This window comes from Bacillus rossius, chromosome 6, assembly GCF_032445375.1.
Source record: "Bacillus rossius redtenbacheri isolate Brsri chromosome 6, Brsri_v3, whole genome shotgun sequence".
In the NCBI taxonomy this organism is placed as follows: domain Eukaryota; kingdom Metazoa; phylum Arthropoda; class Insecta; order Phasmatodea; family Bacillidae; genus Bacillus; species Bacillus rossius.
Window position 1 is genome coordinate 63,445,800 of NC_086334.1, and position 26,135 is coordinate 63,471,934.

Genomic DNA, 26,135 nt, shown 5'->3' on the forward strand with positions numbered 1-26,135 from the left:
GATGTATTTTAGCCTAAATGACTTAAAGAACAAGATTGGTCACACTTTTTATTTATGACCTGTGATGTGAATGACTTAGACAAATTAATATTGTGTTTTTGTGGTAAACTCAATACTTCCATTCTAAAGCCTTATAAATATCCTGATTGATTTTCTAAAGACTTCATTAGTGACTTAATAAATAATTTTTTTTCCATAAAATATAAAAAATAAATACCAACATGCAATATTATACTTATTATTTATTCTTTTGTAAAATAGTTGAGAACTTCATCAAACATGATACAAATTTTTGGACTAAAAAATTAAATGTTACGAATAATCTCAAAAAATTTTGAAAGTTATGAAAGATGGCTACCAAGATGAACTATCCTTAAATATTAATGGAGTTGTTTCTAAAGATCCTTCTCTAAATTCTTATTTCCTTGCACTATATTTCTCTATGTTTATGTCTTGTCTAATAGTAGCCCCATATTTCCAATACCTATCAAACACTAGCATTGATTCAATCCCATTTTGTTCTATTTCTGAGAGTCTTGTGCTTTAGGGTATTAAGTCACTTAAAGATACTATGTCAACATGCCCTGACAGAATATTGAATTTCATCTTAAAAGAATGTTTACATTTGCTACAATACATTTTTTTAATAACAGCATTAAATAACATGTTTTCCTACAAAATGGAAAATAGCAAAGTGCATCCCTATCCTCAAGAAAGGAAGCAAACTAATTATCACCCACTACAGACCTAATATTATATATCTTAACTTAATGGAGTTGCAAATATTTTTGAAAAAAAAATTATGTTTAAACAATTATATTTTAAAATACAAAACAGGTTATTCTTAATTCAACATGGTTTTTCAATTCGCACAACAAATTTACTTTTCTTAATCCAATTTATAATGAAATGAGCTAATAGGGGTCAGGTAGATACTTGTTGCTTTGATATAGCTAAAACTTTCTATTATGTTAAACACACAATATTACTTTATAAAGCTATCTTAGTTAGGTTTTTCTAACATGTTGACGTCCAGGGCCATGCCCAATGTGCCTCGCCGCTTCAGACCCCTTCACCCTCTGTTCCAAACCACCACCGTGCATATGTGTGTGTGTACGAGAGTTTGAACAGCACGCCACAAACTACCGCTGGAGGGCACAGTAACCTCAGTGCTTCATTCCGGTCAATTAAGTAAATCAACTGATATGTAAATTGTTTTATTTGTTCCCTAGTGTTTTTAGTCGGCAGAGTGCAGTGTGACCACTTTAAGACTGGTACTTTTCATTATAATGTAATAAATATTCAGAGACCCAAACATTGCTGAACAGTCCCGAAGCAGGCCTTAATTAATATATTAGTTTGTTTTAAATAGTTAACTTAATATTGTTTGCAGCCATTGGACTAAATGTAAGTAAGGTTTGTATCTGTACATTCCTTTTCCCAGTGGCACGCTTTTCCAAATGTTTGCAACGGTGATCGGCCGGAAACGGGCAGGTGACTTGCCTCTAGGGCACGCTGGGAGGAGCGTCCGTCGCCACCGCGGCCCGAGGTCAGGGGCTCCGCTTACTCATCATCTTCTACTTGCAATTCTCTGTTCACTTCAATTGCATCAATCACTTTCAATTAACTTCATGGCTTATCTTGAGAAGTAAACTGCTTTACGTACTTATTATTTTATTCATTACTGAATTCTGTCATGTTATACAAACTTTAATTCTGTCCAGCACACGAGGTGTCCTGGACCGACTCCTAAACTGATTCGTGCCACCGGCTTTTCAACTGTGTAAAAGGGCATGGAGGGAGAAAGCCTTGAAACAGGAACAGTTTCTGTCGTGAGCGTGACCACGTGCAACGAAGTCAGGCAGACTGAGGTGTGTGGGCTGCCTTTAAGGGCCTTATTACCTAATTTACCTTTTAATATAAATATAGCGTGTCCACCGCTGAGAGTGGATGTAGTATTCTTCTATTATAAACTGGGGGTACGAGCCTCGCTGCACACGGGCGACATCACACTGAGGTGGGAGTAGCCAAGTTCACATGACCCAAAACACATGTGGTGGTGCCCTAGGTATAGTGAAACATCTAACTTAACACCAAATTTATATACAATGGTTCTCTAGTTACCCTAAAACCAGAATATTTTCACAACTGTAATTTATAATCGCTTATTGCTCATCCTACGGTTACTTCAAGGTGATAATCTGTTCCTTCTCATATTCAATATATTTATAAACTGTATTACATTGGTTCTCAATCATTCCACTGATCCATTATTTGCAGATGATGAAAATATTTAGAAAAATTACTTCCTTACATGATTGCTACCGTCTACGATCTGATATTCGAATAGCTAAATGGTCATATAACAATTTGGTTAGTCTTAACAAAAAAAACAACCCCTCATTTATAACTTTCACACAAAAGCTACATCTTATTATATTTAATTATAGGTTATAAACATTCAAATGTCCAAATGTCCAATTAAAGATCTCTGATTAATAATAGATGCCAAATTGTATTTTCATCTTCATGTTAACTATTTAATTTCCAGTTCACTCAGAACCCTATCACTTATTAAATACAACACATTCTACACCACCAATGTTGATCCCATTATTACTATATATGTAGCTTTAGTTTGATTGCAACATGGATCAGTGATTTGGAATAATATTAATCAATCTGAAAGTGTTAAAATAGAAAACATTCAAAACAAAAATCTTAAATTAATAAGCCAAAAATACAATGCCAAAACTATTTTGAGCTTTGCTTTCTGAACATACACTCCTTTTAAATTATCTTTTTGTTTGAAATTGTTACAATTCTAAGCCAAACTGTAAATACTTTCTTGACAAAACAGAGCATGAAGTTCCACAGTTTAACAGTCATACTGACTCCTCACTATGTAATTAAGAAAACAAAAAAATATATTATTTATAGAATAATTACCAATATTAACAAACAAGTTAACTAAAATCTCTTTGACTCCTGAAACTGTACAACTAAATTGTAATAAGTTGAATGTTACCATGTAAGAATCCATATTAGTCATATGTTCAGTTCTTTACCTTATTTATCAATTCATTTATTGTGTGTGTGTTTTTTTTGTATTCAGTTGTCACCTTATCTTGTAGTGTTGTATTGTCCCTTAGTAGGTGGTGCCCACATTGTAGTTACGGCTACATGTTGTCCTACCTGTATGTGGGGTCTATCCTGTATGAAATGCTCACCTCTTAATGGTGTCTTGTATATCCCGTATATCCACTTTGTGTTATTGCCTGCCCTAAATTACTTATACTGTTGGCAGGCGTGTTACAAACCAATAAATAAATAACCTTCTTGCTTTTAAATAAATAAATTTGTGCTAAAATATGATAGTAGCAGCATATTAATTTAAATTAGATTCAAATTTTTATTGCAGTATTTCTGACCACATATTCGTTTAAGTCAAAGAAATTGTGTAAATGAGTGATTCGAAAACTTATTATAAGAACTTGTTGGTAATATATGGAAAACTAAATTTTACTGGCTGTAGTAACTTGTTTAAAATTTGGAGTTAATCTTGAGTACAGATTTAATAAAGGTTGTTTAGTTTTAAGTGTTTTATTTTCATGCACTACTTTGGTTGTTGACTAGTGCAGAAGCTCTTCTGGTGCTAATATTCATAGATTATTTTCAATTTTAAGATATTTACTCACAAAATTTCACTGAAGTCAGCTGTTCATTTTTGTGTGACTGAGTAAGCAACAAACAGATTTTTCTTTTTTTTCTTTACTATCTTCAAGTCAAGAAAACATAACCATTGTATTGTATTGTATTGTGAATCTATGTTTACAGTCAGTATTTATAAACATACAAAGAAATCTGGAAAGTAAACAGTAGAAAATCATAGATGTAAAAACATTATTCAAAACAAAATCTTCCCTTGCCGGTACAAAAAAAAAGCTTCAAATTGCAACAATATGACAAATGCAGAAATTGAATTCAGGGAAATACATTTATCCATTTATCAGCAGTCAGTTGTAAGTGGCTGACTGAGACAAATTGCCCATAAACTTACAATAATTTACTATCTGGCTTTGGAAAAATAACATTACATATCTGCTTTGCAGTACCACACACAAAAATGTAACATTGAAATAAATAAACTCATACAGCTTACAATACATTGTTAAATAAATATGATGAAAAGTATAGCTGTACACTGAAGTAAAACACTTAATTACTGTATCAAGAGTAAACTTTCAGTTGGGCATTGAAGTGAGAAATCCCATCTGAAACTTTATCCTAAACACTTTCAGACTAGAAGGAACCAGGAGTGAGAGAGACAACCCAGATAAGTTGAAAAGTCGATTGGAAGTCTACAATCCCGAGTGAATGTTATTTACACTACACACTGCCAACGATTGAACTTGCATATAAATGAAAATGTAAGTAGCCACTTTAAAGGTACTCTGGTTTTATTCATACTTGAGAAGCATGGAATGAACAATGTTAAAGAAGAAAGAGGAACAAAGAAACATTTGGTTTGAAAGGAAGTAGAATTATTGTTGGGAAATTTTTGTTTCACAGTTCAGACACCCTGTATTGGATCTAGTTTGCATTCTTAGTCGAACTTGAATATCAACTTTAAAACCCTTGAAACATTGTTCTTGCTCCGTTAGCACCCAGTGTTGACTCTAGTTCAAGTTCATTCTAGTCGGAAATTTTACTCTAAATCAAGAAAATTACTCTACAACACAACAAATATTCAAACAAGTACCTTATCCAGAAAGTATACTCTTTGACAGGATTGAAACCAAATTGTTGAACAAAAACTTGATACATAAGTCTTTTATTTTCATTCTTAAGGCATATTCAATTTTTATTTTTGTCAAAAACAAATTATTTTTTTTCACAACAAAATACCAATGAACCCATGTTGTAACACAGAAAGCATACAATGTTGAAAAAAACCCAAAAAAACATTCATTAACAAAAATAAAATGTAACACTTTGAGAAATATTCCTATAACATTTATTTTTAAACCAATAAAGCAGACCAAGGAAATGCCACTGTGCATAAGTTTGCAGCTAGGTTTTGTAGTTACATTTGTTTCTCTCACTACATTACCTATGCAATTTGGTTTGTTCATTGAGCACACTTAAATAGACTATCATTGTAAAGTGTTACTAAATATACAGGGCATGATACTGTAGATAAGGTCATGAACAGTTTAAATTGAAACTTCAGTTAAGAACAATCGGCACTAAGGGATTTTTTAAGGCATTTTCAAAACTACAGCTTACAGCCAGAATACTGAATATTTATGCGTAGCTTGTAATTTGTCAGACTCATTGGTGCCGTTCCACCTTCAGTTATTTATATACTGTCTACGTTTCCATGAAAGTTTCGTATAACAAGAAACTGCAAAGAAAACTGAGCACTGTTTAGCTGGAATCACTGAAATACAAATATACTAAGTTTATAACATCCAAACAAGGAATCCATGCAAAACATGATACATGTACAATTTTTCTAAATCTACTTTCACATAAAAAAATATTCACAATGAAAATAAAATATAATTATTTTATAGTTTACATTAGAGCATTGGTTATTCCAATATCAATCAACTGCAACATTGGTTAACCAAATTAGGGTAAAAAAACACAAACAGAAAACATGTATCTCTAATAAAAACACTGTTGATCCAATACTCAAACCTTTATAATTTTTTTTTTTTTTTTAAATTTCATTGTTTCTTTGTTTCATATTGCTCCTATACAAATTCTTTCATAACTAATCGGCTACCCGAAAAATCAGTATTCCAAACACCCCCAATTCCTAATTATAAAGGATAATCAATGCTCTACTGTATTACATATTGAGCAAAAAATAAAAAAAAATTAGACGACACAGTTGGAGCCTCTGACTAGGAAACCTGTTACTATTGCTTTTGCGAACAATTATCTGCCTCTCAAAACCTCAGCCAAATCTTTCCAATACATACTAACACTTCTAACTTCAAAATAGTTTGTAAGAATTACTTAGGTCAAAATCACAAACTTTTAGCACTTAATGAGATTGTGGTTTTGGTTTTTGACATAAATATGTCTTATAAATTGGGATAATAGTTTGAAAAATGGAGTGTAGTGAAAATATGATAGATTTTGAAATGTTATAAAATATAAACAGGGTTAGTATGCATGCACCATTATAAACAATATTACAAGTCATGAGTAATAGGCAATTTTCTCAGTTGTTAGATTCCGGGTGACTCAATTTGCTTTGAGAGCAGATATTGGACACATGCATTAGCAAATTTGAATCTAATAAAATTAAATTTGTGAAGAAAATAATTAAATAATTAAACCACGTTTGAAAAGTTGTAAAAAAACGTTAAAAATTATAAATGTGAGTCAAATTTACGAAGAATAGTAGAAAAAAATTACAAAGTTGAGGCACATACAGTTGGAATTGCAAGAATTGATGATCAGAATAAAGGAAGGCGCCACCCACCAGAGCCGGACGAACCACACTGCAGTGGGAGCAAGCTGACATGGCGGGCATTGCCTGGTCTGGTGTGAGTGCAGGCATCACTGATAGCAACCAGCCGTGGCCTAGTACGAGAGCAAGGATTACTGATAGTATGTAATGATACTGAACCAAAAATAACATTTATATTGAAATTATAAACAGTTGACTATAACTACTGTTGTTTATTCAACTTCCCATTTATACGATGTATTCCAGTTAATAACTTGCGGCCGTGTCACGACACGGCCTAGCCCGAATATTTTTTAATACTAACAAAGTACGGAGTATACCAGTTAACTTTGATAGATATTAACATTTTTTTTCCTTTATGATTTAATTTACTTTGAATGAAAGTATCTCTTGCATTAAGCATGAATTTGAATTGTAAACATATAGATTCATAGACAGGCGAGGCATGCCTGTGTACCACCCGAGTGTTCAGTAAAGACAGATCTCGGAACCTTGCGCGACGACGAGGAAGTGCCCTGCCATCGTTCACGGCAGCCAGAGGCCACAACGACTTCTGGAAGTACGCCGACTGAGAGAGGGTGTGCTCGCAGAATGTTTTTTAGGTTTGTGAAGGTGCAGAGAGAAATTAACTACATCACAATGTCTTTACAGGGTTGGGATTCTAGTTCAATGTTCACATGGCGTGGGGAATGCTTATGAAGAAAACAACATTTCTGACAGGTGTTACCATCCGATGTGCGAATCGAGCTTCGACACACACCATCTCGGTAATTTCCAGCCACACAGCTACGATCTGAACACCACCGCAACATATGCTGTGTTTCAGAATGACGGTGCGTGTTTGGCCTGCGTTAGATACCAGGAGATGCTGTACATATATTCAGTACAAAGTTCAGCATATGATACAATATCTTAAATATGTTTTAACAACTTTATTTATACATATGAACATTATGCATTTAGTACACATACTATATTTTACATAAGGCTTTGAAGAGTTTAAGCATGTACATACTAAATCTTTACTAACTATATTACAAATTTACAGTGCTACTTGTGCACATTATTGATCTTCCGTGTACAGGAGACAGGTATAAGAATGAAACTCATTTTCTAGAAAGTAAACATATTTTATGACAAATCCATAGACTGTGGTAATATTGAAGTTTTGACACATAACCTATTTTAACATTTAAAAAAATTAATATGGACCATTTGAGAAAAATAATGAGTACTTGTAGAGCCTCGATTTTACCATCCTTTAAAGAGAGAGAAAGAGAAATAAAAGTAATGAAAATGAGAGAAATGTGAAAATAAAGTTTTTAAACACCAGATTTCATGAAATTTACTTTTAAACCACCTCTCAAGTACTATGCATTCTTTTAAAAACTTCTGAATTCTATTAAAATTGATATATATGAAAATTATTTTTTAATTTTTTTTTTTTTTTTTTAAGCCAATGTATATAAGTAAAGGGTTTAATGTTCATGATTAGAACTAGGTCAATAATATGCAAAACATTATGAAAATTGCCATTATAAAACTTAAATAAAAATGACTATACGTAAGCAGCCTGTACTCAATAATATAAATGCCAGCAGTAAATACAGGTAACTACTGATGGACCTGCATCATAGTCCGGGCCCAGCGAGTAATTTACAGACTTAAGCCAAATAAGCAAACTTAAGCTAAAATACCTATAATTTTAGCTAAGGTGGTACGCACACAAGAGGCAGTCAGAAGCACTTGTTACGGCCCGGGATTAGTCGGAACCTTTTGGCACGGTTTCGGATCACTCATTACTGTTATTAAATACAAAGAAATTATTTTTGGCTTGTATTCATGTTGAAATGTTTCTGCTAAACAATAATTGCTTCCAAACACCATTTTACGTATGTATTTGCTCCACAACTCAGCGTTTAGCGATTGCAGGACAGACGCCTGACAATCAGATATACTCGGTACTCTGCCACCTGCAAGTACCGAATGCGCCAGTTTATCGGAAGTCTGCTTCAACTGGAAATGAAGTATGTCAATGACATTAGTCCACGGCAGAACAATAGTTTCCTCCAAGCATTTGAAGACAGATTATCTTAGAGGGATGCCAATCCTAGGTGCACGTAAACCATGCAAATGACTTTTATTTTAATTCAATTTGACAAAAGTTTCTCTTCCAATGGTGGCAAAGCACAAATCAGGAAAAAAAAAAAAAAAAAAACCATAACTAGGGGAGTTTTCTTTGTGACGTAACAAACACGAATAGAATGTATTGCAAACATGAAGTGAGAAATCAACCTGCACAAAACAAAATTTGTGTTTACTTCCTTCTTTTGTGTTGAAAATTTTTACTAGTTGCTTCAGACCCATGAATGCAGATACCAACTGCCAACACGAGACTGATAAATCAGCTGTTTCTTGAATGCAAAATGATTGAAACCATTCAAAGAGCAACACAAACATGTACACGTTAATGACATGTTGGTGAAACTTGCCAAAGTTGCAGTTATAGATTTAGTTTTTGTCTTTAGTTTTTGCAGCACAGCAATAATTTTGTACACCGAACTTAAATTAATTTACATCACATTCTTAAAACTTTTTTATTTTAAAATTACCTCTTTGATGATAAAATTAAGTATGAAGGAAGGATTGAAACAATGAGCAACGGAAAACACTGAAGGTCATTTACAGAAGAAAAAAAATAATAGTATTTTAGAGTTCCAAACGTAAATCTGTGGAAAAAAAGATTTATTTTTTCTTTTCATGATTTTAGAAAGGGAAAGTAGTTAAAAATATCAATGTAAGGCTGAGATGGTTAGAGCTCCCTGTTATGAAAAATAAACAAACCCATACACAAAATGCTAACAGTACAGCAGATACATGGCTGATGTAAACACATACTAACTGTGCAGAGGCATCGGCTAGCAGTGAGAGGAAAGAAAGGTGCACAAGAAAGATAAATGAAAGAGGGAAAGGAGGAGAGGGAAGGGTTTGGATCTACTTTTTTCCTGGTTCTCTGGTTTAGTTCCACTTCTTAAAATCTAGTTCTTTGTTCTAAGTTAACCGTAACAAAATTTCCAGTCACATCAAAGGTACACAACATTCTAATACATGGCGCGGTTATTTGTTCAATGCGACTCATCCGCACCCGATTTACCATAATCTGAATGCCAACAAGTCACCTAGCACCTAGGTAGCACAGTTGCTTCACATCTCACTAAGTGATTCGAGCAATAGCAATAGATAGTCATTCATATTAACAACTGTTTTTTGCTGTGTTAATATTTATTTCAGGCACACCAACAAAACAAAATCACCTGAGAAAATGTTCATATATATTCACCAGAGATTAAACAAATTATAAAAAATAAAAACTAAAGTGTTAATAGCAACACACCAAAGCAGTTACAAGTTATGTATGTTATTAAAAGTGATGAAGGCGCTGAAAAAAAAAAAAAAAAAAAAAGTAGATATTAACTACAGTTCATGAGTAGAGTAGACAGCTAAAATTCATGAGAGTTTATTTTTAAGATACCTAAGTTTGAAGAATATATTGAACCTGTTTTCTTGTTCCACAGGACTACTTTTAGTTGAAATGATCATTCCTGTCTCCAAGTAAAAGAAAGGCCCCTCAAACTATGTCTAAAGTAGTACTGGGTTTTTATTTATGGTCTAGGAGCTGATCAAATTGGAAATTACCTGTAAACTCATTTAAAACATCAGGCCACTTGGTCTTAGCATGGCAGAAGCACAACCTTCCTCATCCAAATGTGATCTACAAAATAAATAAACCTTCCCTCATATTTGGGCTACATACAACAGAGCATAAGTACTGCCGGGTGTGTGGACTCCAACAGCAATTTAAATATGTATCTGCATAATTTTACATAAGACAACCTGTCACGTAAGATGTGTAGCACCTTTAAACCTCATTGAATTTGGAAAAATATTCTCAACTTCTAGACCAGAAAATACAGAAGTTATGTCTCAGATGTACACAGTGATGGTCCTGCTATAGTGGTAATGAACAAAATAAAGGATCTGCATCAAAACTATACCAAGAATCCCACAAAAGTGCATGGTCTGCTGCAAAAAAAATTGAAGCATTAATTTTGGTTGATATTATTTTTGACCACAGTCAATTGCTACAGATGTAAATAAACATACTTTCGTTACTCCAACACACAAAGGAATGCATATTTTTTTTTGATCAAGATATAAATAAATTTACTTCTTTAATAGTTCAGTATGTATGAATGCTTGAATGGTTAACACTGGTTTTATTACAGCATTCTGAGAAACACACAGTTCAGTCAATGCCATTTGAACAAAAGTAAATCAAATTTTTGTAATACTAACTGCATCTGGACTAGAGATAATAAATATTACATGAAGAGGCACGTATGTGTTTTCTTTTTCATTTTGAAAACTATACATGACTATACTAATGGTAACTATCAGTGCGAATGACATATTTATGTCACATTTTTAAATAAGATGCAGCTCTCGAACATAAGGCAAACTTTTAAAGACAATCAATTCTATTAAATTTGCGGCAATACCACACACGAAAGAAAATACTGCATTACAAAATACTGCTGTTTTCTTATTCCTGTCTCCGATTCAGGCAACTTGACCATAACAAATAATAGAGAAATCAAACTTTGAACTATGCATGTAACTAACTATCATGATTGAATATTGCAAATACTATAAGATTTTCATCTACAACAGTTATATAAATAAAATTTATATTAAAGTTTCCCAAAGTACATTACTGAAACTAACAAGTGTGAATTTTTGGTAAAATGAAACAATATTTGTTGACATAAGTTACAGTTGTGCAAAACTCAGAGAAATGCAGCGTGCCACGCTCAGAAGGTCTGGTAGACGTGTCCTCAGGAGAAGGGGTTGCTGCGTCGCTTCAGGGACCCGAACCGGCGCTCGCCGTCGCAGCACTGCCTGTCCCGCACCACCTCGAAGGGAGCGACCGCCGGCCGCGGCACCTCCGCCCCGTCGTCGCTGGAGAAGTCCTCGAAGCTCATGTTGCTGAAGGCTGCCAGCGCCGCCTTCTCCGCCCCGCCCTTCTTGGAGGACCTGCCCGGCTTCTTGAGGCCGGCCACCACGGGCCTCTGGGCCAGCTTCCCGGGGATCACGCTCACCTTGTCCGCCCGGTCCCCGTCGCCTATCAGCTGGTACTTGGACCTGTCCCCGCCCTTGGGCCGCTCCTTCCCGGCCGCGCCGTCTGGGGACGGGTAGAGAGCGTCTGTCTGCGGCCCGTGAGAGCTGCCCCCGGACGTCACGTTCGGAGGGAAGGGTTTGTTTGCATCCGTCTTGCTTATGTGCAGAAATGTCGGTCTCTGCAAGGCTTGGGGAGGCGGCTGCTCCGTCAGCATCTGCGAGAAAGGCACCGAGCCGAACAGATCCTGCCTTGGAATGTTTCGATTCTGAGGAATGAAAGTAGTATTCGAGTGGGTCATGGTGAAATTAAGGTTTGCCGGAGATTCTACGAAAGGGGAAACATGACTGACGGAAGTGCTCTGAAACTCCGGAGAGTTGAGAAGGGAAGGTGGTTTGAGGGCGGATGGTGTTGAAGAGATGAAACCTTGGATAGGAGTGGTGACATCATTTGCAACCACGGTCTTGCTTCTGTTGAATGGATTCGTCAAACTGAATGGAGACGACCCGAAAAGATCTTTACTATCCCCTGATCCGCTGTCTATGGTTTCCTCATCCTGCTCTACTATCGGTGGAACGGAAGTTGTGAAGAGGCAGACGGAGTTCTCGAACCTGGCGTTCGACTCGGGGGACGAGATGTCTTTGCAGTTCTGCGGTGTGGATTTAGCATTGCTCAGCTCCTGGAATGCAACAGACTCGCCGAGGTCCACCAGGGCAGGAGGAGAGGCGGAGTGGAGCAGCAGGAGGGACGACTTGCGGGTCACCGTGTCCAGGGGAGAGACGGTCTGGCTGGCAGGCTGGCTGCGACTCTGGCCGGACTTGCGGGCGCCGCCTCGGGACGCCGGCGGCCTCTGGAACGGGGCCAGGGCAAACACATCCGCGCCCTCCGGCTCTGTCCAGAAGACACCCGGGCGCTCATCCTCCGAGTCGAGCTCGTCATCTGCCAGGAGAGGCTTCTCTCCGTACTGGTGTCCCACGAACAGGAGGTCGTGACCGCTGGAGTCATCCCCACCCGCGACCGCCCTCCGCCTGGGACGCTCGTTGTCCTCGCGGGTCGCCAGGCTCTCGCACTCTGCGTGGTAGGCCGAGGATCCGCACGTCAGCACGCTCTCCGAGACGGTCTCCACTTCCGCCTCTGCCCGCTTCCCTCTGGCCGGAGTCTCGTCCTCATTCAGGGCATGCAGGTCGCTGGCTGAGCCGATCGAGTCGTCGGAGACGTTCCCCGTCTCCAAGGATGGGCCCCCCTTTCTCTTCTTCTTGTTTAGCGATGCAACGATGGTGCGTGCTTTCCTGGGTTTTGTCCTTGCTTCTATGAGACCTGTCACACAAATGAAAACCATATCTGAATACACACAATTTACCAAAAAAGGGGAGATTATTTTTTCTTAAAAGCAATGTTATTTTTTCTACAACATTCAGAACAAAAAGATTAATTTATTTTATTTACACTGTTGTTTGATGGTTAGAATATAAAAAAAAAATTAAATCATAACCTATTCCTTATAAATAACTTCACAGAAACTATATCTTATGAATTTCTTATCTTCCTGGATTTAATACTAAAGGGGCAGAAAAATTATACCAGTGAATGTTAAATTTAGTCATCAAAAGACAGCACAGCGAACACTCCAACAATGGTTTCTTTATGGTTTAGCGGTATTTGCGAGAGCTTTTCTGGTGCCACTTTAATCAGTATGAGTGATTTACGGGCCTCTTTAAAAACAGGAAGCAAACAGATATAAATAAAAAAAAAAACAGTTTTGCCAATGAAGAAGAAAAGCCATCATTAAGAAATCAAGCCTATAAAAAGTAGAAGTAAATTAGTGAATTTCTCGGCACCATCGCATGTTTTTTATTTATTCGTACTTTTGATTAGTGTTCATGGGCTCACATTTAATTTTTTCACTTTTTAAAAATCCAATGGGGCCCTTTTTATTTCAGCATTAGGCAGTCAATCTGCCCGCTGCTAGTGCTACGGTGCTACGCAGCCAGTAGTGCCACATTAGCAACGTGTCAGATTTCCCCTGTCTGCCATCACATATGACCTCAAGCGCCCGGCGCAAGCGTTGCATCGTTTGTTACATCCAGGCTCCCGTTCCTGTCATACTAGACACGCACGGCATTGCATCCAGCCTGCGTAAGCAAGGTTCCCAGCATCGCCTGGCATTTTCTCCTCTCCCTGCCCACATAATCTTTTCTCGCCACGTCAGTCATTTCCCCGAGCCCTAGTGTCGCCCGCCATTTTGTCCCCAGCACTTCCTCCCCGTTTCTAATCCACATGCCAGCACGACACCTCTCGGATAACTTAGAAACTAAACTAAAGCCCTCCATAGTTTCTCTGTGCGTCCCCAGAAGGCACCACTTACCAAGGGCTTCCTCCCCTCTGTAACCCCTTCCACACATTTCAATAGGCCATCCTATTGGACTCCACTCTCCAGTCTGTCCTGTTTGCCAGTCGGAGCGCCCCCTCCTGGGCCAACTTCGCAGTTACCTCTATTCCTATCCACTACCCCACTACCCCCCTTCGACATCCTCGTGGGGACATTAATTATGCTTGGTACTTGACCAGCCTTGATGCAGTCGTACTGGGACCTCTGCTCAAGACTCTTTTAACTTCTGGGTGTCTTTAACATCAAGCACAGTATCGGAACCTTAAATACGGAATGTAGTCACGCAAATTTTTGAATTTTATTCCCAAAATCTCCTTCCACATTTCGTGTGGTAAAGTAGTGTTTTAGTTTTATTTGTGTGTCTTCGTCTGAGCTTATTATATTATGCAGCTTAGAGATATCCCTCCCCGCCATCAAGCGGTAAGTGGGACTCTACAACCTGAATTCGACCTCCCCATAAATTTTCAGACCCTCCCTGATCATGACCTTATTCTATTTAAGTTTCTATTTTTATTTTTATTTTTATTTTATCACTGCTCAATTTTGATTTAGTGAATCTCAGTTTGGGGGCCCAGATGGCTACTTCTGGTCCCGTATTTCTGCTCCAGTCGTTCTGGAGAAGTTCCTGCTCTCAGGAACTTGCATGCTTCAGTAACGGCCAGTGAAGCACATTGTTTCAGCATCCCCAAATAACTCCATCTTCAGTTTGCTTTCGTAACAAGTCAATTCCAGCCCTAGAACAACTAATTTCGAGCCTACGAAACAAACATGTGACAACTAATCATTAACTGTACAACGTATCAATGGGCTAAAATATTATAAGTTCATGGTATCTTTATAACTTGAACTCAATAATGTAACAAATTCATAATGCATTTTTTGTAAGTTGGCCAATGTTTTTCTATTTGTCTTGTTAAATTGATTAATCTTTAAATGTTTTCTATGTCTCTCTTTTCCAAAACCAAATAAAAAAAGAAACACTATTAGTAATAAAGGCAAAACGAAACACGTTTTTCTCTTTTAGTTTATTACCTGGTAGTGACAATGATCCACTCTGTATAGGCATTACTGTTGAGCCTGTATTGAATTTAAATTTAATTGTGTCACAATGGTTTCACCTCTGGTGATTTCTGACCTACGGGTTTATTAAAACCCGGCATGCCTTCCTAAATTTATTTTAATTCTAAGACATTTATAATCATTGACCATAAACCACCGACAGCACATAATGAATGCAGTGATAAGCAGACCTGGTCGCCTGGCCATGAGAAGGAACAGGGGGAGGAGGTGGCCTTGTTTCTCTCTCACTCCCCATTGCGTTCCCAAGAGTTATTTTGTCTCACCTTTCAACCCTAGACGGTTCAGGAGGTAAAGTGGCGTAAGTGATGCAGTTTAGAGGCAGAGCAAGTAGTTTTTCAACTTCGCTCTTCCAGTAGCTGACAGCCATCAGAAGGGCTTGGAGTTACAGCGGAAGATGTATAAAACAGCCACGCAGCATGGAATATGGAGATGTGCCAACAAAAATTCGATAATTAAATATGCAAAAAAATGTATGTATGTATTTAATATAATTTACAAGTTTTATTCCATGCTTTTTTTTCTCTACGAAGCATCATTTTTGAGATATGTTTGCCGAGAAAGTTGTGAAGAATTTACTTTCGTATAGAGCCTATTGTTGTAGGAATTTTTAGGCGGCAAAAAATCATATTTCAACCAAAAGCATCAGATACAGAAGTAGCTTTTGAGTTTATCATTATCCCTTTTTTCAGGCTTAATTGTAGGAGATAAGGAACCATCCATTTTTAAACATTAACTACAACAGGACAGTTTGGAAGATTTTGGACTGATTGTGAAGGGCTTGGCCGAACAAAAAATAATTAAAACCAAGAGTTTGTCCTGTAACATGAAGTAGTGCAATGTGATCTTGTTATTAAAGATATATTTTATAATCAAGTATCTACTTTCTTTGTCAGTGATTGTGATGATACATGGTTATACAGTATTGCATGCAGCCAGATAAACCTTCAATGATTCATGACACTAGTGTACATTCTTTCAGCTGGATAGATGTTTCTAAGCAGCATGAATGTTCTACGGCTGGTTGTGGTTGAGTCTCACTTGAAAATAGTTAAGCATCCAGGAAAATTCAAACACCAAAAAAATGGATGAGAATGTCGAAGTCATTTGCGGACTCATCCACACAGGATGAGACACACAATCATAAAAGGCATTAAAAACTATGTTTTACAATTAGTTATTTTGTTTTCCAGGAGATTATTTATGGAGAATTTAGTTCCAAACGATAACCAAAAGCAAAGGTGCATTAACATGTGTCTCAAGATTCATGACTCATATTAAACTAATGGATAATGCTTTAAGCACACAAGTTTTGCTGTTGGTGTGTTGTACATTTGTTTCACAATTTGCTGCCTGAAGTAAATGGGACACACAAACACCATCAAGAAAAATAGGGAAGAAATTGTTCATGAATGGTAATAAAACATTAGCATTTGCTTGAAATGTCTTTGAGAAACCACACTGGGTTTAATACCTGGGTTCTCGGGAATGTAAGCCTCAGTGTTTCACCACTGCCCCAACCCATTACATATGGTTATATAAGGGTCACGAAGTAAGCCATAGATGCTGGTGCCATTTTATAGAAGCAAAGATTTATTAATTGCACACTTTAAGATTTATGACCCCAAAAAAAAAACAATAAATATTAGAGGTTCTATTTTTAAATTAAATCCTAATATGATATAGTTATTACTGTTAATAAAATGATACGTTAACTAAGTTACTTTTCTCCAATCAATACATTCCACAAATATTGAAAAGCTAAATAAACATCTGTGAATAATATTTTTAAATATTCTTTTAATTTAATAGATAAATTTAGACTTCTTCTACTTACAACTTTTGAGTCCTTGAAAGTTAAGCATGTAAATAAACACATTACTCAGCAGAGATCACAACAAATATCCTGATACACACAAGTGAAAAACTCCACAGCTATTCTAACAGTAGAATGGCAGATTCAATATACTATACTTTAATAGACTTCAATATTTCACGAGTAAGAAATAAAATCATTAGCTTTCCCTTAGCCATTTTACATAGGAGTGAATTTTAATGAGCGGACACACTTAAAAATCTTGAAGAAGAAATAAAAGAAATACAATGAGATACTAAAATTATGTATGAAAGAGATTGTACATGAAAAACCAAGGGGTAATCAGCAGTGGAGAAGAGAGAGAATGTCTTGTGTCCTGTTCTCTTTCAAAGTTCGTACTGTTATCATACAGTCAAAAATTACATTTCAGGCAAAATGAGCATCTCAATTATAATAATGATACACTAAGATTTTTTAATTATAAGTTGTTTACAAAATGACAACGGCACAGAAGATATCAGGATCGCGACTAGGCCTGTGCCAATATTCAAAATTTAAAGTATCAAACAGAATAATTTATTATTCATGTTCGATTTGATTACAAGTACTTACACTCAGAAATAAGGAATATTTGTTTGCAACCGAAGTGTACTGAAGCTGTTGAATATCACTTTGTGTAATGATCAAAACCGAGGGTAAGAGTCATTGTACAATATAAATGTGTACATCCCAGTTTAAACATATTACTGGACATGATCTAACTACATAGAGTGTATTGAAACAAGTGCTCAGTGAACAGTAAACAAGTGCTTAGGTTCAGATGGCTAGTTCATGCAACAGGGTTGTTCTAGGGTGTAGACACAGGTACATAGCTTAGCAAGGCGAGACTTTCGGTTTTTAAAACGCTGATGGTTCTCCAGTGCAGCTAAAGACAAGATTTTGAGCAATTTAGACTTCAGCAAAACCACTATAATTGAAACTGTTGAATATCATCATGGTTGATTGCTGCAAAATGTTGCAAACTTTACTTATAAAAATAACTTAGCAAGATACTGTCAACACACTTTATTGGAATTTCACATTTCGTCAGCGTTTGTAGGGTCGTGGGTTTTGTTGCATTCAAAAATATTAATTTATTTATAGTCACTTCACTTTTGTTAATGTAAAAATAGTCAAAGAAACAACAAATAACAGAGAGAAACTTTTTCAGTTTTATAATGCAAAAACATCTGTTGGAGTTACACATGAACACATGTTCATGTTCATGTTCATGTTCATGTTCAGAGAAGGCAGAGGACAGCTCTCTCAAGCCTTCCGGTGGATGACATCATTGCTCACAAAATGTAATGTGTTTTGTCTTTTACTAGAAGCAGCTGGTTTGACATTATGCTGTTTACCACTACCGTTACCTAATAATGCTACAAGTCCTGAGCAAATAATTTAAATAAAGTACACACTGTTAGGTTGGAATCTCAACTCACGTCTAGTGTCCACACAAATTTAAAAAAAATTTCCCTCATCAAAATTTCACATTTCCTTGAGTAATTTTTAAAATAGTTGACCTATTGTATTTTTCAATTTTATGAAATAAATCAAGGCCTCCACCATTGCCATTGCTGATTTAGTTTCCTCTCCACTTCCTGTATTTCTTGAAAATTTAAATTACAAACTTTCACATATTTTGTAGTGTTTGACTACACACTAAAACACCAAATGAAAAAAATATTTTTTTCACAGTCTGAGTGATGGCAGACTGGGGCATGACATTGTCTCCTCGAGTTGCTATCACTGGGGGGGTTTACATAACTTTTCCAGGATTTCAAGCATTTGAAAGTGTCAGCGAGCTTCAACAACACCTGCACTGATTCAACGCTGCAGATTCACTGTTACTGGAATAGAATAAGTTTATTTTTAAAGTGAGTTGTGTTTGAAGTGGAAGATACTGCCGGTAGTGGAGCTCATTGCATACGCACAAACAAACTATTTTCGTTCCATAGGATCCACCACAGTAGACACTGTGGCATGCTGTAGCGCATCTCATGCCTAGATTGCAGTGTGCATTTAAATGGGCATTTTCTCTCTCTTTCCGACGCACAATTTCTGCCGTAAGCTCTGTCCTCTGTTGCCAGGTGCATGCCACGGAGCGCGAGAGGTTCAGACACAACTGACCTGCGTCCTGCTGGCTGTCAGGGCTGTCGTCGGACGACACCTCGTCCAGGTTGCAGGTGAGCTTCTCGTACTTGGAGCGGTCCTCCGCGGGCGCCCGCACGAAGGGTGGCGAGGTGACAACGGGTCCCGGGGACGAGTCCTCGCTGTCGCTGATCGCGACCACCGGCGCCCCTCCGCTCTTCTCTGGACACGCAACACCACACCTCACACCTGCAACCTTCACTAGCTGCGGCAGAAACAGCATCACACATTGCAACATTCTTCAACCCTCAAAAATACCAATGAAACTTTGGGAAAGCTGGGGAAAGATTTTGTTCTTCGTGAACCTTGTAAATTGTCAGCAAGTAAATTGAGGTTGATACAAAACTATACATTTTTGGGCCTGGTTTCTCTGTTCATCATTTGTATTCCCTGACTGCCCCCCCCCCCCCCTCCTTTTTTTTACCCGCTTTCTTACCTTCCCCTCCCGGTTCTGTGCCTCATCACGGGAGCTCTGAAAAGATAGTCCATCTGGCAGTCTATCTGACTAGCTCACTTCTCGGTGTGGCTTATACTTTTTGACTTCGTCCACGCCACAGAATAACAATGACAGTCTGTTTTGTTTCGAGCCACGTTAAGACCAAAAGAGAGACGTAATTTTTTTCCTTTTGTGTAATTGGTTAAATGCAGTTTGTATCAATAAAAGTATATTTTACAATATAGAGCCGAGATTGTTCTAGGGTGTAATTCTAAGTTTAATACACATAACAAGCTATCATCAATTCTAAGAATAATTACGTTGATTGTACAATGCATTAATTAAGTCAGTCATAATTTTATAATTCTGGTCTTAACCAAATTTCCTTTGAAAAACACATACAAATCAATCATTAGAGAACTTTTTTATGCCCGCATGTCACATGTAGCTGCTGTGATATTTCAAAGTCTACATTTCCATTTATTTTTATTTCATTGCTAATGTCACCTGTTCATCTTTGTTTAAAAGTATTTTGTAAAATAAAAATTTTTGTACGCTGAAATTTTTCTATTTTAAAAATTTTGGCTACAGAAATTTACAGTCTCTTTTTATTCATTTACCCCATATACTTGTCCTGAAGTGTAAGGCTAGCAGGCAATGGTTCAGAAAGAATTATTTTGTATGATGAACCATTGGTGTACAATATCTGAGAAAATTTAACCATTTAATACAAGAAAATAAATGCTATGAACCCAGTGTGCTTCATTTGTGGCTAAGAAATACCATGACAACATCTAAAAAAAAGTTGAATAACATAAATGCATTAACACGTCAGTGAAAGCCAAATCATAAATTTTATTTAATATTGAACTTGTAGTTTTATTGAGAGCATAATATTTTGAGGAAATTGAAAATGCTATAAATATTATGATGTTAATGTGTTAATGCACTAACAGAAAAAAAAGTCATAAACACCATCTAACATAATTTTTGATACAATTCAAAAAAATTTAAGAAAGTAGAGTTGGAAATAATAGCCAAAGCAAGGAAGTAAAATTCAAGTGGATTCCGAAGCATTAAAGGGAAAGAAATTTAAATAGCAATTTTGTTTGAAAAAAAAAATTGTTTATTATTCTGAACTGAGTAGGAAAAACCGGTGAAGCAAGAATAGTGAAGGGATCTCAGAACACGCAGAGGTTGACAGCTCTCCTCTCTTGGAGCATAGATTAGGAACAAGACTGCGGACTGGCAACATCTCAGGCAGCACCGTGTTTCCCATCAGGAGGGATGAAGTTTCTCAACTGCTATAGAGACACTGTGCACTCCCGTCGTGGTCGTCCTTCGTGACTGGGATGAAGAGACAGAGGGATATGGTCCTTCGCCCTAGCTCGGGGTTAGACACACATGTCGAACCCCCGGGAGCTGGTTTCCAACCCGTACATCACTGTTCTCATGGGGAGAGGGAAGTAGTCTGGCCCGGCGCGAGCTGCTGGGAGGAGACACACAGAACTGGTGCTTGGTCCGATGATCCTGGTCACAGAGAGCTTTAGGATCGAACCTTTGAAACAGAATACTTAGGAGTTAGGATTTCTGAGTAACTACATGCTACATGGTTTTCCAAACAAGGCTTCCACTGAATGTGACAAAGATTTCTTTAGTCGAGGGATGGTGGAAGGTGAACCAAAGTGCCAGAGCTAACAGTTAACCAGTGAGAGAGTATAACGCCTTAACAATGGTAGAGGCGAGTAACCATCGTCTGGCTACTGCTTCGGTAACTCATCATTTGCATGTGAGGGGTTCCCAGGAAAACTTTTAAAAACCAACCACTTGCATTGAAAGACAATTTATAATCCAGTGACCTAAAAATAAAATAGGGCATTTCCTGATTAAAAATATTGGTAGAACTGCCATCCCCCCTCCAACAAACACCTAGACACACCAGGGACGTGGCATAAAACTACGAGGTGAAGATAAAAGAGTTAAGGTTGTTCACTGTCTGTATCCTGGTCTCAAAAACTTTACAATGAAATAACCTTAACAAAATGTTTGAATACATTTACACTTAACTAGAACAAATTCACCGCCAAGTGACTTAATTAATTGGGCAACGAGTCAACCAGAGAAACAGTGAATCAGATGAAAACCCCACGACCCTAAAGCCTTGAATTGTAAATACGCTGCTTATGAGAAACACAACCACTAAAACAAAGAAAAGACAACAGGCGATACAATACAACAAGCCCAAAGCTGGGCTGCCGTGAATGGCAGTCAAATCCTCGATGTTGCAGAAGAGATAACAAACCAATAACACCAAACACAATTTTGAAAGGGAAAACCAAAAGAAAGGGCATTTGTAGCTCATTCTGATCAACAGACCCGCAACCCCAATCGAGCAAGGGCATGAGAGACAAGGCATGCCAAATTACAAGTTACACTTGAACAACATCAGCTCTATACCACCGTGTTAGCTTGCAGCCCCGCTGGCGAACACGTGATCCCCTGGCACGGCAACCGAGAAGGCTACTCTCAGCACCGCCCGTCGCACTAGCGGAGGCTGGCCGAAACAGAAGCGGGGAGAAACAAAAAGAATTCGGAGGAGGTCGACACATCATGAGCAAAAACAGAAAGGAAGGTCCACAGCTGGTAACCTACAAGTATAACCTGCAGGGGGCAACTCCACAATGAGCAGTGTTGTTATTCCAAACTACCAATAGTTCACAAGGTCTGATGGCATGCAGTTGTTCTTCCACAGCCTGGAAACAACGTAGTTCCAGTATGAGGGAAGAGGAAAGCAAGTGTCAGGGCCAAGTCTGGGTAACAGGCTGGATGAGGCACAAGTGGCACGAACGTTTTGCCAGAGCAGTGCGTAACATATCTCAGCTTCTGTTACGATGGTCTTGAGACAGTTTGTAGTTCTTTGGGAAAGCAATTCAAGGCTGATTTCAATTTGAATATATTTTTAATCACCAGTCAACCAATGCAACCTCAAATTCTACGCCAACGTGACAGAGTGTTAGCCTTTCAGTCAAAATTTCATTGCAAGATCCATACTTGTGAGAACTTTCTAAGGACATTCACTGACACAAAACAATTATCTCCAAGAATCTCAGCAGGTACAGTACAACCATGTAAAATGTTTTTCAGGGGGGGTAAAAGAAAAAAAAAAAACCATTATAAGCAGGAAATATCAATTTAGCACTTGTCAGTATTTGAACTTTTTACCAATGGACTCATCAAGCTATGTAAATAAATATTATGCTAAAAACACTGATGAGTTCATTTGATGCTCAAGTTTGCTTAACCAAGCCAACAATTTTTCTTCAAATTCCTCATACTTCCAGCTTTTATTTTATTTGTCTTTAAAGACACACGGTAGCATCTATGTAAAATTGTCTCACGATTCGTGACGATGAAGTTAAATGTGGAAATGCCGATGTCTTAATTCCTTCGCCACTTGAACATGTGTTAAATTAATTAAACTATCAGCAATAGAAAACATAATTTTATTTTTGCTATCATGTAACAGTTGGCAAAATGAAAGCACACCAGAATGGCAAGGAAAGAAATGATTTGTTATTTTTGTTCAAGACAAGGGTGTCAACTGACACGTAACTGATTACGTTATGTATTACGTACCTTCGATATATCGAATACACAGAATTAGCTAGCACTAACGTGTAGCAAAGGTGTTCTGGCAACTTACATTTTTGTTTTTGTATACAATCCCATTTGAACAATCTACATATATGGTATAGCAATGATTGTAAACAAAAACATATGTAAATTGTAAAGTAAACAGTTTCACGTGTTAAACTTCACAGATGTCTTCACAGATGTAATAAGTGTTGGAATAGTTAGGTTTTTTTAAAAACATTTTTTGCACTCATTAAACTCAAAAAACCAAATATTATAAACAGGAAATGCACCATTCATGAAACGTAAACAGGAAATAAATACATTCTTCTTATAGGGGAAATATTAGGACTTAAAAGATAAGATGTTACAAGCAGGAACATTATAACAGGGTTCTACTGTACTTTCATCAATGTGTGGTTTTCTGTTGACAAGTAAGACAGTCCAGATCTTGAATCTTTGTCGACAAACATCAGGCTCGTTTTAAAACCCTTAAACTACTCAATGCATTGAGTTTGTCACCAGCAGCCACCCTTGTTAGTTTGGTTAAGCATCTGCCGAGTCAGTGGTTATCGCTTGTGAAAGTCATATTCAAAATTTCACATGTAAACCCAAACTTCTATTAATTACTTCAAGCCTAGTCTGCAATGTGACCAACAGTGTCTGCAACTTATAACTTCAGTGACTGCCACTCAACGACTAATGCACAGAGCAAGTTCATTACAGTGTTAGAACATGCTTGTGTGCCTGCCGATCACAGCATATCCTCAGTATCTGTTGGCACGCTGTTTAAAAATACTGACACATTCTTTAAAAAACCTCATATATATATATATATATATATATATATATATATATATATATATATATATATATATATATATATATATGTGTGTGTGTGTGTGTGTGTGTGTGTGTGTGTGTGTATGTGTGTGTGTGTGTCTACAGTGTACAGCTATTCAAATCTATACTGGGTGAGTTTTTTAAGAGGCCCCATGGGTAGAGACATGCATATTTCGCGATTGCGATAAAACGAATTTTTACGCGAATTTGAGTACATTTTTAAGAATAACGCGAATTTCTCACATTTTGGATAATAACGCGAAATCCTTGAATTTTCGGCGAACAGTCAGAACATTTTCCTCATTCGAACACGGCAATTCAATTTGTAAATACAGTAACAAACGTGAAACAACAAAAAACCAAAGATAACTACCCACACAGTGTATTTTATAACATGAAAAGTTGCTTTTATTTCTAAACATGTAACAATTTAAGCCTAGGCGTGTAAAAGTCCGAGTAATTACAGCAGGAGACAATCTAAAATGTACTAGGGAAAAACGTAAACTCACGAATATAGAAACGTAACGGAAATGTCGGAAATATTACGTGGCTGATCGTAACATTGTAAGTGCTGATACTGTATTTATGTCACAACTTAGCCGAAATACTGGTACGAGACATGAACTTCACAAGATAAAATGAGTGGAATCTTGGTAACTGTTTTATACGTATTATATAATTTCGGAAGTATTATACTGTTGACGCATATTTTTTAAACTAACCATTTATTTGTGGGGATCGTAAATTATTAATTATTGGTATCAAGACATCAAGATGAACGTAAACTTGAACATGTCACGGCAGCGAGTAAGCGGGTGCGTATACCAATAAACTGGTATTAGAACTGGACAAAACTGGTACACGGGAGGTGGAGCTTATATTTTTTTCCGCTAGGCTCGCTTCTATTGGCTGGCTGCTGATGGAAGGTCACGAGTCTGGGCGGAGCATTGAATGAGTTATACTGCGCATGCGCAGCTCAGAGAACAGACGCCGCACTGGGCCGCACTGTAACAACAGATGATCGAGTACAATGACCTTTCTCCGCGCAAGGCGCGCAATTGACGGTAAATTTTCATCAATTTGCGCCCCTTTTTTATTTATTTTTACTGTGTAATGTAGCCCGTTCTGAACGCGGCAGGATGCGACTGTATTTTAATTAACTTTAACGTATTTCTTACTTTTCCCTTTATTTACACTTTCCCGCTTTTTACACTTTTTTACTTTGTCCCCATGAAAAGTGCAAATAAGGGGTTTTGCTGTATTTTGATATTCGGCTCGCCTGGACAGTCGATTATCACGGTGTTTACAGCAGGTTGTTTCTCGAAGCGTTGTTCTCTTATATAGTCTTTAGCGTTGTTTGTCCATTGCGTCCATTTTTATTAACCAAATACCAAATTTAAAATGCAAACACGGTGACGATTCGTAACATTCTGTTGTGCGCAAGTTAAAGTTTAACGGGTCGAATTTTGTTACAGATAGTTTTCAACGTCTGTGAAATAAATTAAAGGTGTACAATTTAAAGGTCGGCTAAAACATTAGGCCTATTAAAATGCCTAAAGTGCCGGTAACTGCAAAACAGCGAGCCTCTGAATTTTCTCAACACGGACTTTATGCTAGTGATTCAACCACACTTTTTTGTCGTCACTGTAATGTCACCGTCTCTTGGGATAGGAAAGACTCATGTGAAAAACATGTAGGCAGTGAAAAACACAAGAAGCGTCTCTCTTCATTGCAAGGCTCATCTAGTGCGTCTGAACGCCAGTCGTCAATATCTTCAGCGTTTCAGACAGCAAAAAATAATGTCCAAAAAGACAAAAAGTTGGAATTTATAAAGGAAACAGCAGAGACCTTTATAAAGGCAAATATACCCCTTGAAAAGCTTGATGATCCTAATATCAGGGCATGGCTGAACAAATACATCGAAGGTGCTGGAGACATGCCACTTGCGAGAACAGTCCGTGAGAAATATGTAGGGGACATAGCCAAATGCAGAATTGAAGATGCCAAAACTGCATTAAAGGACAAAAAAATTGACATACTGTGCGACGAAACAACAGATAAAATGGGTAGGTGTGTATTTGTTGT

General features: G+C 37.3%; 1 protein-coding gene across 1 annotated transcript in view; it reads right to left on the reverse strand.

Annotated features, from left to right (window-relative positions):
- Nucleotides 1-2,769: 2,769 nt before the first annotated feature.
- LOC134533259 (serine/threonine-protein kinase sel-5) overlaps nucleotides 2,770-26,135 on the reverse strand; it is a 124,590-nt gene continuing 101,224 nt past the window's right edge. Inside the window, exons 14-15 of the mRNA XM_063370691.1 lie at nucleotides 19,118-19,300; nucleotides 2,770-12,983 (exon numbers count right to left, since the gene is read on the reverse strand). Coding sequence (XP_063226761.1) covers nucleotides 11,386-12,983; nucleotides 19,118-19,300 — 1,781 coding nt within the window. The 3' untranslated portion in view covers nucleotides 2,770-11,385. The remainder of the gene's footprint in view (nucleotides 12,984-19,117; nucleotides 19,301-26,135) is intronic.